The sequence below is a fragment of the Hydra vulgaris genome, chromosome 08, assembly GCF_038396675.1.
Source record: "Hydra vulgaris chromosome 08, alternate assembly HydraT2T_AEP".
In the NCBI taxonomy this organism is placed as follows: domain Eukaryota; kingdom Metazoa; phylum Cnidaria; class Hydrozoa; order Anthoathecata; family Hydridae; genus Hydra; species Hydra vulgaris.
This window is the reverse complement of record NC_088927.1, coordinates 66245022-66261066: the sequence shown is the minus strand read 5'-3', so window position 1 is coordinate 66261066 and position 16045 is coordinate 66245022. Positions and strand designations below refer to the sequence as shown.

The window sequence follows — 16045 nt, the reverse complement described above, 5'->3', positions numbered from 1 at the left end:
GTATTTCCTAAAAAAAAAGAGAATTCTTTTTTCCTGCTTAATTTTTAGTAAAAAAAAAATTTAATTTAGAAATAATTCAAACCTTTTCAGAATCCCACTGTTGTATAGTTTTTTACACTGATAGATATTGTTAATTTTCTTTATAGTTATATTTATATATATATACAATTTATATATATATATCAAATTGTTAATTTGTTAAAACTTAAATAAAATTTACGAATGCTGTTTTTTAACTGAACTTTTTATAAACTAGTTATTATAAACTTTTACAAAAGTTGTCAAAATTTTAAAAACAAATGCACATCCATATCACACTAACTCAGTTTTTATATAAAACAAAACAGGATGTTTTTTTCAGTTGTTAAGTTCAAATAACTAAGTTACCATATAATTAAGATTTCCTTAAATATAACTATTTTTTTTTTTTTTTAAGGAGTCTTTTAACTAAATATAATGTTTTACAGAATTCTATTTGAAAGTTTTTTAAAATAGCTTATTGAAAATTTGATACATCTTTGAAATTAAAGTTCCGTATGTTTCAGTCGTTTTTCCAGTTAGATTTTTGTGCCTAGTAAGATTATAAACAGCTGAAAATATTAACAGCAAAAAAAAAAAATTTTTGATGGGGGTGTTTTGAGATATTGGGCCCCAAAGTTGTTTTATAGAAACTAGTTGTTTTATTAATTTTTAAGCATGTTCCTTTTATATTTTAGCATTTTAAGTACATTTATTGAATTCAGCATCAAAAAAACATTATATATGTTTATTTTCATGTTTTTGCCATTTTTATTTCTTATTATTTTATGAAAAATGTTTTTTCAGTGTGTTATGAAAACCGGGTCATTTTAGGAAACCAGGTCAGTATTAAAATTGCAGTATCTTGTCAACCTCTCAACATTTTTAGCTAAAATTTTATATGTTAACTTTTCTTTTTAAGATGCAACAGCCAAAGAGGTTTTTAAAAAATTTGAAGACCCATGGTTCAAAATTTTCTTAATTTTGGGTGATTTGATGCGGAATTACCCTTACGCATGTTGAACATTATCAGAACATAAACAGCAATATTTTTTTTTCAAGAAAAAAAATAAAAAGGAAGTAAATTAACACTATTTAAAAAAACCAATTACAGTTTTAAAATGCGAGTTATATATGCAGTTTTGTTTCCCATTTTTAAGCTTTTTTTGTTGAGTTGTTATTAGGGATTGCAATCCCGGGCATGAATTACGATCCCGGGATTTCGGAATTGAAGTAAATAAAATCCCTGATCCCGGGATCCCGGGATTTTATATGATGTGAGATATTTGCTAAAAAACAGAACTTAATACTGCATATATGAATATACTTTTTGATGTTATCAATTTTTTATTTAATTTCATTATGCCTTAATGACTTAAATTAATTTTCTACGGCGCCTTAAATTGTTTTAATTGTGTTACAGGCAGCAGGTGTATATAAAGATCTTAAAATAATGCAGAAATATATATACGGTACCTTCCATATTATGTTTTAAAATTACAGACTTTACAGAATAACCTTCATTAAATAATTGGATATGTAAATAACATTTGAACATTTAAAGTGTATTTGACTAAAGTAACTAAACAATCAAAATTTCAAAATAAATTTGTAAACATAAATTTTCTTAAATTTGGCTACCGATGTAGCTGCTGTAGCAACAAGCTACTTTGTAAAAAATAACATAATAAGTTGTTTGTTAATATTGAGAGACAAAAATTAAAGAAAATCTTTTTTTTTATATTTATAAATAAATGGTAGCTAAATAATAAATGTAAAACAAAAAAACAATTCATATTAAATGCATATTTTATTTACAAACTTTCTTTTTTTGTCTGAAAATATGCCCGGAGGAATAGTAGAGCATTTAAGGTTTGACCATTTAGCCTACTCCTTATTTTACTTCCTAAATACCCAGCTGCAGAAAATGCCCGCTCAGGTTCGATGCTCGTCGGTGGAATAGAAGTCTTGCCAACAAACTTAACGATTGTTTTTTATACAATAGTCAAACAAACCTGCCTTAATTTGTGTTTGTGAAACTTTTTTCAATGATAAACTCCCAAACTCCATGGTCTATTCAAAAATTTGTTCCATTTATCGTAAGGATAAAGCATAAACAGGATAAACCTGCAAAGCAGCATTATATAACTCGTTATAATTCAGTACAGTTACCAGCTTTGAACATTTTGTTATACAAAATAATTTAATTAGTTCAATCCTGCTATAATCCCGAAAATCCCAAGATTTTGTGTTTAGAATCCCGGGATTTTCGGGACCCAAAAACGTCCGGGATCCCGGGATACGGGATCCCGGGATTGCAATCCCTAGTTGTTATAAAAAAAGCCATCTTACTCCATCCGTCATTTTGCGCTATTTAAAAAAAAAAGTTTTTCTATGATTTGGGCAATTTATTGACGTGTAAGTTATGAGATTCGAAAAAAACAAAATTATAACTATTTAAAAGTATTATTAAAACGACATTAGTTTGAGAGACAACAAAAACAAAAAAACAAGAAAAAGTACATTTAATAATCAAAGTTTTGATGATGTTAACTTATCCAACTACTTTTCTCTTTTCTAACTTTTTAACTCCAAAGGTTTATACTCTATACTTTCTTCTTAAACACTTAGTCTTGGTTTATTATTGCTTACATATATACATACATACATACATACATACATACATACATACATACATACATACATACATACATACATACATACATACATACATACATACATACATACATACATACATACATACATACATACATACATACATACATACATACATACATACATACATACATACATACATACATACATACATACATACATACATACATACATACATACATACATACATACATACATACATACATAGATACATACATACATACATACATACATACATACATACATACATACATACATACATACATACATACATACATACATACATACATACATACATACATACATACATACATACATACATACATACTTACATACATACATACATACATACATACATACATACATACATACATACATACATACATACATACATACATACATACATACATACATACATACATACATACATACATACATACATACATACATACATACATACATACATGCATACATACATACATACATACATACATACATACATACATACATACATACATACATACATACATACATACATACATACATACATACATACATACATACATACATACATACATACATACATACATACATACATACATACATATATATATACATACTCAGTAATAACAATCTGATTTCATTTTTTTAATCATTAATCATCATCATCATCATCATCATCTTATTAAATATTGAGCAATTTAATGCTTATTTGTGCGTGTTTGCACAGAACTCACGGCAGCCTTTAAATCCATAGTTAATGGCCAGAAAGAGTTTCCCAGCACTTTTTTTATAAGTTGTAAGAAATTTATGTGAATATTTAACTTATGTAAACTGCAATAATAATTTATAAAAGAAATTTTATTTAATTTAAAAATTCCATTTGTATTGCGTTACGTTCAAACGTTACGCGATACAAATGTATATGAGAATAATAAATGTATATAAGAATAAGAAATGTAAATACTCGACGTAGTTAAGGCAAATAAGTAAAACATAAATCGAAATTTTTAATAAAAATTTTTGCTTTGCGGTTTGCTTCTAACTTTTTTAAATAAATTTAAAAACTTTTATGATGCGGACATGATTATAGATCAAAAGAGGTAGAACTTTTCCAAAGTGTTCAAGTCTATAAAAATTATTTTCACTTAAAAATATAATGTTCTCCACTTAAAAAGTAAAAACAAACAAAAAATAAATTAAAAAATTTCATGTTTTTGTAGCTCCTTTTCTTCTATTTCCCAAGTATTCAGATTTTTAAAAAGTTCGCCATCTTGCCATGTCTTCCCCTATCATATATAATATTTAAGACATATATATAAAAAATATGACAAATAAGACAACGATATATAAAAAATATATTAGCATTTAGTTTAAAATTACAGTTTAAATTGCATCTTCTCCATCCATTTCTTTAAATGCCTGGTGCTAATTGTTCTATTTATGAATGCAGTACTTTTAGGAGGCATGAAGGAGTATCAATATTTAAAATTCCTGCATCTAACGGTAGTTTTAATACCTCTTGGAGGAAAAATCTAATAGACATTATTCTTAAAGATCGTATTAAAGATATAAATTAGAAGGCTCAAAAAGAGTCTGTTTATTTATGAAAAGTACTATCTTCCTGAAAATGAATGAAATGATACTTCATAACGATAACAGAATGTCTCTAAAACCTTATATTACCGACTATGTATCTACCAAAAAAAAGTTTTATGTCATCACTTCCTATACAAAGGGAATCTGCATCTTCAATTGTTGTTAAAAGAGAAGTTTTAATGATTTCAAATAGTATTATTACTTTTAAACCTATATATAAATCATACGAAGAGTTCCAAAATCGTATTAGCAAGTTGAAGATTTGTGACTGGACAGTGAGTGTGAGTCCTGTTGTGGCAGAATTTAAACTTTATGACACAATCCACTTATGTCCTCGATATGAAATATATGTTGATGATAGTCTTGCTTTTACCATTCGTGTATATTCTTGGCTCATTCTAGATAATCATTAAATATATAAAAAATATAAAAGATCAATGCGACATATTTCAGCTTTACACCTGATTTCTGCTGTTACTTCGTGTAGAGTGTGTTATGGAGTAACTGATGTATTCGCATTAAAACAAATATATCTATTAAACATTGTATTTTAAAAAAGTTTGATTTATTATCATCTAGGAATGAGTTTCCCTTAAATTAGAGTATTTTCGATCTCAGATATATACTATGCTGATTGAGTTAGTGTTTTGCTGTTCTTAATGCAAAAGCATTGAAAAAGAAGAAAATGTAAGTTTGAAAAAAATGTTGCCAATGTTTGTATCCCTGCTAAATTAAATGCACCAATTAAATTTACATCTCCAGATCGTCTGAAGCTTAGATTACAGAGTGTTCGTCTGGAAAATAAAGAATTAAAAAATGAATCAGCTTTGATGAAGCAGAAGGCTCAAAATTCATTGCTAGCTATAAGTAAAGGTATTGAAAGTGATTTAGTTCAAAAATAGCAGGTAAAATGATAATGCAAATGATAATGCAGGTAAAAATGATAAAAGCAAGATTTCTCCATTTATGAGCCTGTTTTGGGAAAAGCAGAAAAAATATTTAAAAAGCTCAAAGCAAGGGATTTGCTATCATCCAGCAATAATGCGTGAAGCCAAAGTTAGGATTTAACAAAAATATAACAAAGAATTAAAAGATAAAGTTGAACATTTTTCAGCTCAAGAAAAATTTATTCTTGATGAAATGAAAACCCAAGAAAATTTTTGTTTTTTGTTTGGGACAAAGATTCTGAGGAATTAATTGCTTATGTTAACTTGAGTGATTCTATTTTTAATTTTGCAACATTACAACAGGCAGACAAACTTGCTTCTCATGTATTAGTTTTCTTTATACGAAGTATTGTAAACTCTTTTAAATATAGTTTCGCAAACTTTGCTGCTATAAATATTACACTAGTGCAATTACTTTCTCTATTTTGGAAAGCTGTAGGCAATTTAGAAATCTCAGTTGGTTTAAAAGTAGTAGCAGTTACTTGTGATGGGGCATCATCGGATAGAAAATTTTTTTTAATTCATTTTAATTTGACTGAGAAAGACGAAAATAATGGTCATGTTGATGTGACTCACCACACTGATAATTTATTTGCTGATGATGACGATAAAAGATTTATATATTTTATTTCTGATGTTCCTCATTTGATTAAAACAGCAAGGAACAGCCATTGTCATTCTGAAGCTGGTAAAAGCAATTACTATATGTGGAATCAGGGTTAACATATTTTATAGTCTAATATAACTGATTTGTTTTATGAAGATTTAAAATGTCAATTACATGCATAGCCAAAGCTAACCGTTGAGCATATCAAAATAATTCCATTTTCAGCTATGAATATTTGTTTAGCTGCACAACTTTTAAGTAATTCAAGTATGTACTGCATTAGAAATCTATGCACCAACTGATACTGCGGAAACTGCACAGTTTTGAAAATATTTTAATGATTTTTTTGATTGCTTAAATGTTCATAATACAAATGATTACATATTGAAACACAACTCGTTTTTAAAAACATTTTCTGATACTAATAATGTTCCATTTACATGGCCAACAAAAAAATTTTTAATATACTTTTCTGATTGACTTCTTTCTATTGAAACAAGACCTTGTAATTTTTCAAAAAGTGATAGAAGTAATATGTTTATTACTTGGCAAACCCATGAAGGTTTAAAGATCACAGTTAATTCTGTTATTGAACTTGCCAAATTTTTAATTAATAACAATGTAAGTTATGTATTAACTGAAAGGTTTTGTCAGGATCCTTTAGGAAAATACTTCGGACAACAGCGGTCAATTGGTAGAAGAAAAGAGAATCTCTTTGATTATGGATTCAATGAAAATACTATTCGAAATCAACATATATTTCACCCAATTGCAGGTAACTGTCTGAATCTTAATGAATCAAAAAAAATGTCAATGGAGGAGAGTATGACACGTATACCACGCAGAAAATGGACTTACTCTGAAAAATATGTTGATAAAAAAACTTGACTTTTCAAGTGATTGAATAAAAAAAAATTCTCTTATGTCTCCTTGCACTGCTGAAAAAAATTAAATGAGTTTGCATAAAAACAAATAAACGAATTTGCATAAAAACGGCTATTTTCATAGCCACAAATCTTTTTAAAAAAGATATTGATCAGTTAATTGAGAAATTCATTGTCAAAATAATAAATAAAAAAGTTTATTTTGCAGACTTTTTATTGCTTTGTTATAATTTTTATTGTTTGTTATAATTTTGTTACAATGTAAACAAGCACCTATCATGCTTTTTATAGAACCTCTAATAAGGATATTATCTAAATACTAGGATTTTTTAAAGAACCTCTGATAACAATGAATTTGTGTTTGGGACTTAAAGCGTAATCAGGGGTGATACTGGGTGACTTTCTTAAAGCACATCTATTTTTCATAGGTACCACTAGATATATAAAAAAATGTATTTCCCCAAAACCTGTCATTAGGACACCATAATTTTTAAAACATTTGATTATTAGGTATTAGATTATTACCTCCTCAAATTTGGTTTAAGGAACTCTAAAATTTGAAAAATACTTCCTAAGTTTGCTGTCCCTTCCCCTTATTGGGTGCATGAGGGAGCCTTTTTATATGTAGTGGTTAGATCGCTGGCATTAAAACCAATAGATCTGTTGTTCAATGCCTGCTCTTAGCATATTTATGTTATCTGTAAAGTAAGGAATCTTAACAAAAACCTTTATTTGACACATATTCACTAAGGTGTATGGTGTCATAATTTAATCTTTACCCAATCAAGCTCAGAGCGGTCCTATATATATAATACCAAATGATTAATACAAAGAGGACTAAAACTTTTCTTCATGTATAAAATATTTTTTAGTATAAATTCTAAATAGTTTTTTCAATGTTTGTTTTCTGGATTTGATATTTTTAGTCATATTTTCATTTAATTTTCATGAGTTTGAGAATGGTAACATTTTCAAATAATTATTAAACATTCTCCCCATGTATTAAGCATGTCAGAGTATGTACATACATACATACACACATATATACATAACTATATATAATTATATATATATCTACATTTTTAATAATGGTCCTTTGTAGTTAAAGTTTTAAGGGCTTTACCTATGACTTATTGACACGAACAAATCGAGACATTTTTTCAAATTAATATTTTTTATGACAAATAAATAACAGAGTTAATATGCCAAGTATGCTTTTGCGAAACTTGTGGCTATGAAAGTACTCGTTTTTGAATGTGATATTACATTAAACTGTTTATTCAAATCCAATTGATGTTTTTTTCATTTTTGAACGGAGTGATTTTGACTTTGTTTGATTCTCTTTAAGTTTGTGAATGCTTAGTTTTTCTTTTGCGTATGAAAAAGATCTTACTCTAACATAAAGTGTAACCAGATAATAAAATAAGTTTAAAAACAGTTCTTTGGACTCTTGATTTTTGCAAAGACTACGAAGTTCAGATATACTTGCCATAACAACACTGTTTTTTAAAATTTCTGTTAAAATTAGTTCTAAATCAATTTTATTTACAAAACCATTGCTTTGTTGGTGAAAGAAAACCCCAACTTTTGTAAAGATTTTTAAAACTGGAGGAGACACTTTCCATAAATCACCTTGATTTTTAGCATTTACAAATTTTTAATAGGACTCAGTGGATGTTTCACGATTCTTAAAAAAATGTTCTATTTTACCGGCATTAAGAAGTGAAAGGCAGTCTGTCCTTAACTTTTGCTGCTATACCCGCGAACTCAGCAATAAAATGTACTAAATACATAACCACTTAAATACAAAATAATTTTTTGATCTCTATTTGAAAGTTCAACTGACAATAAGTAATTTTAATTTACAAAAGAATTATTGTGAATGAGTTTGTAAGAAATGCTAAAACATGATGGCATAGTTCATTGCCAAGAAGTCTAGCTACTTTTTTAGTCAGACTGTTAAGGAAAATTCCTATGTCACGATTAATATCTTTGTAAATTTGAGAATAAAAATTTTCTGCATCGCCATTATCTTTAAAACATTGCATAACATTGCATTATTAATTTTTAACTTATTTCTATACAAATCAGGATAGGATTCGTCGTCAGTCAAGATAATAATGCTTTTATCGAGCAAAAATTTAAACTCGCTTTGAAAAATAGGTGGTTTAGGATTTTGTAATGTTAAATCCAAAGTAATACTTTGATGTTTTGAATTTGTATGCCTTGAAAGGCCAATTTGAGATATGCGCTTCTTAGAGCAAATTGTGAAAGAAAATGTGCTTTCAACAGACAACTTCACTAGACAACTCCAACATCAGGCGTCAAAATCTTTATTAAAATTTTCATCTGCAAAAAAAAATCATTCACCGAATAAAAAATAATATTTCAATATCAAATTTACCGTTGAACTCTTTATCCGTTCCCACACTTTGTGCTCTCTGTTCCTGGCAGTTCGACAGTTTTCAAGTGTTTTTTATTGATTATAAGAAAAATCAGATAATACGGCACGAGTGACCAGACTATCTATTTCATATGACTATGGTCGAAGTTGATGTTAAAAAAAATTTTAATTCGAGTTTAACTTTAAGACATAATTTAAACACTTATGTTAGTAAAGACAAATTGAGTCGAATATAGTTGATTTGTTTAATTTATTTATTATATATTATTATACGAATTTTTTGTTTTTGTTTTAATTTTTCGTTAAGCCTAATTTCTCTAGTAAACATCAAAATGGGTTCAAAAAAAAAATGGTGCTCACCCATAACATTATACAAATATACATAAGCCGTTTGTTGTAAGGTGGTACCAGGTAAAAGGTAACGTTTTTAACAAAAAACGGAAAACTACCAATAGGCTTTAACTTCATTAATGAACAAAAAAAAAATAAAACAATACATAATAATTTTTTTTAGTGATGACGTCATTATTTATGCGCATAATTAGTGTTATTTTACCCCCAAATCTGTCTATTCTCTTATCTAATATAAGTAACTCAAAAATTGTCAAAACTGCTTGAAAATTTGAACATGAATTCTTTAATGTATTTAAAATGTTGTCTATGAAACAGAATTTTTTAAAACATTTTTAATTTTACCAGGTTGACATTCAAAGTTTAAGATGTAAAATTTAAGGCAAGTTTGGGACCGAAACATGATAAAAATGAGTTTGCTTCATAGACAGCATTCCTAAAATGTTCATCTTTAAACCTACCAAACTTTAGCCCATTATCTATTTTCTATAAAAAGTTATTTTTTTTAAAAATTTAGGATTTAGTGAGAAAAAAACAGTTGCAAAAAAGCTGAAACAAGTTTTAAAAAGTAATATATTGTAATTGTATGGTAACATAAACTTAAACATAAAAATACAGTTTATTTTTTTTTTTTTTTAAATTTTTTTTCTATTTATTTCGTCATTTTACACATTTTACAATGTTATCTATAAATTTAAACAAATATATATAATTACAAGCTGACTGGGGCAAGTAGAAGTCAAAATGACTTATCATCAAGCCCCTTTGTGAAATACAAAAAAAAAAAAATACAATTAAATTTTACATTTTCCAATATTACATAAAAAAGTGAAATTATTAAGTTTAAAGAAAAAATTGGTTAGAAATTTTAGAAGGTTAAAGAAGAACTTAAAGTTAAAAAAAGAACTTAAAGTTAAAAAAAGAAGAAATTTAAGATAAAGTTAAAATATGAAATAACAAATAAAAAATTACAAATCTGTACATATTCGTATACATGTTAAAGACAATAAACAAAAAAATTTAATTCGCTTCATATGCATATACATATTCAATACAATATTAAAATTAAATAAAGTACATAAAAAAATAAAAAATACAAAACTATTTCAATTTTTTTTTTAAAAAAATGAGAGAATGTACGTAATGTTTAAATTTAGTAAGTGTTTTTTTATAGTTCTTTTAAATGTAGCAATAGATTTTATTTTTTTCATATTTTCGTCAAGAACCGAATTCCACAAGCGTGGTCCCCGGCATATAGTCGAGAAGTCAGATTTTTTAAGTGATGTTAGTTGGATGTAGTAATTACTCATTGAATGTCTTGTTTCATATTTATGATTAATTCGAGTGAAACTTTTAAAAAAATATTTTGGAATCATTTCATTTTGAAGTTTAAACATAAATAACAAGTTATGGTATATATTTAGTTTGTATACATTTAGAGCATTTATTTCCTTGAGTAACGGCTCGGCACTTTCGTATCTACTTGCGCCCAAAACTAATCTACTTGCTTGCTTTTGTATTGTATAAATAATTTTTAGGAAAGATAAATGATTGTTTGCCCAGGCAATATTACAATATTTAATATGACTATGTATAAATGAAAAGTATAAAGTTTTTAAAAATAAATATTTAAAAGATGTTTTGTCTTGTACATAATCCCCAGAGTCTTTGAAACTTTGTTCTCGACTAGCTTTATTTGGCTTTTCCAATTTAAATTCTCATCGAAAATTATTTCTAGTATTTTCATTGAAAAAACTCTTTTTATTTTAATATTGTTAATTGTTAGTTCAGGTAATTTGAGTGGAAGGTTCTCGGATTTAGATGACTTAGCAAACAAAATATATTTCGTTTTTTCAATATTTAATGAAAGTTTGTTTGCTTCAAACCACTCATTAAGATATATTAATTCTGTGTTTACAATATAAAAAATATTTTTTAAATTTGAGTCAGAAAAGAAAACATTTGTGTCATCAGCAAAAATAATATAATTAAGTATTTTTGAAGACAAATAAATATCATTAATATAAATTAAAAACAGCAGGGGTCCAAGTATTAAGTATAAGCTTATAGCTTAATATAATATTAAAAAAGAAGTCAAACGCCGTAAGCATTGATTAGCAAAAATTTGAAGAAAAAGCATTGCTAAGGTTGTTGCTAAGGTCTTTAAAAAAGGACAAATTTTACAAAACGCATATTAAAATAGGTAGATTTAAGAATTCAAAACATTCACTTTAGTATTTTTCAAAACTTTAACAAAAATTTTTTACCCTTGTACTGCCTTAAAGGTGGCGCAAGTCTTAAGAAGCGTAAACACCGCCTTAAAGATAGCGCAAGTCTTAAGAAGCGTAAACATTAATTTATATATTTGCCTTAGCGTTTTTGGTTGTCAGAAGTGTAAACGGAAATTTCGTAATTTGGCTTAACACACAGCGATAACCATCGTATGGTCCTTTTGCACAACTTTTTGAACAATCTGGAAATGCAGTATATTCAGTCTGGAAATGAAATTATATTGATTATATTCAGTGATATATAGTGAGTAATATATAGCGATAAATAAGATTCATTGATTATTTTCGACAAATTAGATTCAGTGTGCGCAAGTGATTTATCTAGTAAATTATGGACATAATTGTTCACATGAGTCAGCTGTTCAGAAGACATAGTAATTTGATTGAGAGCATGAGTCAGCTGTTCGGAAGACATAGTAATTTGATTGAGAGCATGAGTCAGCTGTTCGGAAGACATAGTAATTTGATTGAGAGCATGAGTCAGCTGTTCGGATGACACAGTAATTTGATTGTTCGCATGAGTCAGCTGTTAGGAAGACATAGTAATTTGATTGAGAGCATGAGTCAGCTGTTCGGAAGACATAGTAATTTGATTGAGAGCATGAGTCAGCTGTTCGGAAGACATAGTAATTTGATTGATGCAAGCTATTATTTCGTTTGTTTTGAATTTTTTGAAAATTCCGAAACCTTGAATAATTTGACGATTTTTTCGTAAACCATGCAATTTTAAAATATAGTTACCAAACTATTAAATGCATAAAATTATTCGCCGTAATGCGTCCCACTCGACCCTAAAAAAAGTTTTAGTGATGCAGTTTTGTAGGTGTTTTAATTACTTTATTAACTGCTTACTCGTACACAATTATATTCGGAAACTTTCTTTTGTTTACAAATTGCCATTTTCCAATTAATGCGTGTTCTTGGTTTAATAAATGCTTTCAGGGTGTTTTCGTAATTAGTTAGAAAATCATATAAAAAGGGTAAAAAATCAACATTGAATAAAGTTAGTGTTGTTCAAAGAGAATGATTTATCTTTGCATTTTTGTTACGTTCCTGATTTCTTTTCAAGTTTTTGTGAGTAAAATTAAAGATTATATTATATATTTGTATATATTGTTGTAAAACCTAATAGTTTTATATGTAATAATGCAACATTTTAAACGACTATATTACTTTTGAAATATATGAGGCTTATTGTTTAGTTAGGTGAAGCAGCTCCTTTCAAGCATGCAAAAGACATTATTGCCGATACAAAGTGAATACTTAAATCTTTGATTTTAATATTTTCGGTATTTTAAAATTCGCAAAGTGCTAATTATGATATTATCTCGTTTAGGAATAAAGACAATGATAACGAAGATGAATCTAATCGCGAAGTAACTTTTATTTTTATTATTATTTTTTTACTTGAATATTTTGCAAACGTTTTTATCGCGTTTAATTTTCGTTAAACTTTCGATTGTTTTTTTGTGTTTTTTTTTTTAATTTTCAAATAAACTAGTATAGAAATATAAATGAGTTTTTCAATCTAGGAAAACAAGGATTTGTTTTCAAACAAATTGAGTGATTATGGTGGAGGATATGGAGGATACGGTGGCGGATATGGTTACGGCAAAAAAGAGATGTAGGCTTTAATGTTTTAAAATTACGTAATTATAAATCTAAATTAAATATAATAAAGTTCTAAAAAACTTTATCACATTTAGTTTATAATTTTAACTTTATAATTTGAAAATCATTACATACTCAATCATTTTCAGTTATATCTTTATCCAATCCTTATTTTTATGCACAAACTTCAATAAAAAAACTCACACACTTTTAAATAAAGTTGATCACATTTACTCTAGAAAATTAAAAAAACACTTAACACACTTTTCCATAAAGTTGATCACGTTTACTCTAGAAAGTTTTTCAAATAACGTTTACGAGCAATCTAAAATGCATTACTGTACCAAGTTTTCTATTACCATCAGACGTCCTAAACTACACTTTAATAAAAACGAACTGAAAAATTGTTCTTCTCTTTCTCTTATAAAGTTATGTCTGATTTTCAAGTTTTGAAAAAAGAATTTTTTTTATTTTTTTTGTTTTATTACCTTTTAATTATTTGTAAGAAACGCTTTACAGTGAAATCCCGTCACAGCTGAGGGGGCTTAGTGATGAACCAAACATTGTTATTTTTTTGCTTCGGTAATGTAGATATTGTTTATATAACACGACATTTATGTATTTTATTATTTTAAACTGTGTTTTTACCTTTGATCTAGAAATGAAAACGAAGATAAAAGTGAAAGTGGGTATGGCGGATATGGCGGATATGGTTACGGAAAAAGAGAAACGTAAGAATTTGGGAAAACTCTTTTTTGACTAATACTTAGATTGGATAAAAATATAAATAACGCAAGGTTTTCTTTTACCTAAACATAGCGAACAAGATGAGGGATACGGGGGCGGATACGGAGGTGGATACGGTGGAGGATATGGTTACGGAAAAAAAGAGATGTAAGTTTTTTTATTATATGGTGCTATTTTCTGTATTATAGGTAATAATATTACCACAACATTCTAAGAACAATGCTGAAACGTACTTAGATATAACTTTAACGTACTTACGTTAACATACTTACGTTAACGTACTTACGTTAACGTACTTACGTTAACGTACTTACGTTAACGTACTTACGTTAACGTACTTACGTTAACGTACTTACGTTAACGTACTTACGTTAACGTACTTACGTTAACGTACTTACGTTAACGTACTTACGTTAACGTACTTACGTTAACGTACTTACGTTAACGTACTTACGTTAACGTACTTACGTTAACGTACTTACGTTAACGTACTTACGTTAACGTACTTACGTTAACGTACTTACGTTAACGTACTTACGTTAACGTACTTACGTTAACGTACTTACGTTAACGTACTTACGTTAACGTACTTACGTTAACGTACTTACGTTAACGTACTTACGTTAACGTACTTACGTTAACGTACTTACGTTAACGTACTTACGTTAACGTACTTACGTTAACGTACTTACGTTAACGTAAGTACGTTAACGTACTTACGTTAACGTACTTACGTTAACGTACTTACGTTAACGTACTTACGTTAACGTACTTACGTTAACGTACTTACGTTAACGTACTTATATAACTTAAATAACTTTTACTTTTATTTTATGCAATTATTGGATGATTAAAAAAGTTATTAAGTTTTATTTTTGATTTAGAAATGAAGTAGCTGACCCTAGAGGAGGTGGTAGCAGAAGTGGTGGAGGTGGTGGAGGTGGCGGTGGCGGTAGCAGAAGTGGTGGAGGAGGAGGCGGTGGTGGTGGTGGTGGTAGCAGAAGCAGAGGCAGAGGCAAATAATAATAATGTAAACGATGCTTGTCTTACAACTTTCCTTTTTTGTTATTTAAACTTTTTAGTAAGTTCTCTAATATTTATAACGCTTTTCGTTTTAGCGTAAAAAAAGACAGCATTCAAGTTTAATTTGAAAGAAATAATTGTATCTTGTAATCTTATTTTATATAATAAATTTTTCAAACTTAACTTTGCTTTATTTACCCTTAAAAACTTATCATTTAACCTTGTCACCTCAGTGTAACACACAGTTACACTGAAGACGATCCCCTATGCTTTTTTAAGAAATAAAAGTTTTTTGACAAAATTTATTATACCGTTTCAATTAACCTTTTATTATTTACCTTCTGTTTTTGAGTTCGGACTTGGAAGATAAAAATTTATGTTCTTAACATGTATACATTTTTAAAGTCTTTAGCAGTTGCAGACCACAGTAGAAAAAATGACATTTAAGAAGTGTTGAGAACTTATTTATTGATCATTTATTTATTTTTTTATCTTTCGTATTTTAACTTAAATTTTTGTATTTTTACTTTGGATAAAGACGTGGGAAAACAAATTATAATAAGAGTTATGTTAAACATGAAAACTTTATTAAGTTAATCAAGAAATTTCTTTTTTTTTCTAATTGTTAAACTTTTTTGCTTTTTCATGAAGACATTAATTACGCCGGCTCTAGCCCAATAAGCGACATTGGTAAGGAAGGAGGCGTGAACTTCTTGTTAAATGCTTTCCCGTGGTGCTCCGTGATAAGACCGTAAGGACTTCTTGGAGCACCTAAATAAACCCCGAAAAAAAAAAAAAAAATTAATAAATGATCAATATATACTTTCTCAAAACATTAATAATGTGATATTGTAAATAATGTAATATATACTTTCTCAAAACTTTAT

General features: G+C 27.8%; 1 protein-coding gene across 1 annotated transcript; it reads left to right on the top strand.

Annotated features, from left to right (window-relative positions):
- The first annotated feature begins 12294 nt into the window (after nucleotides 1-12294).
- On the top strand, nucleotides 12295-15158 carry LOC124817102 (uncharacterized). The gene is made up of 7 exons (XM_065802944.1): nucleotides 12295-12432; nucleotides 12980-13032; nucleotides 13114-13153; nucleotides 13310-13401; nucleotides 14048-14119; nucleotides 14208-14282; nucleotides 15020-15158. The coding sequence occupies exons 1-7, from the start codon at nucleotides 12295-12297 to the stop codon at nucleotides 15156-15158; spliced, it is 609 nt and encodes a 202-aa protein (XP_065659016.1).
- The last annotated feature ends 887 nt before the right edge of the window (nucleotides 15159-16045 follow it).

What these genes read in the sequence shown, in the direction of transcription:
- LOC124817102 (XM_065802944.1), top strand. Translation starts at nt 12,295, where the DNA reads ATGAGTCAGCTGTTAGGAAGACATAGTAATTTGATTGAGAGCATGAGT. An exon ending in AAGATGAATCTAATCGCGAA is followed by an intron (nt 13,154 to 13,309) that starts GTAACTTTTATT and finishes TTTTCAATCTAG; the next exon opens with GAAAACAAGGATTTGTTTTC. An exon ending in GGTTACGGAAAAAGAGAAAC is followed by an intron (nt 14,120 to 14,207) that starts GTAAGAATTTGG and finishes ACCTAAACATAG; the next exon opens with CGAACAAGATGAGGGATACG.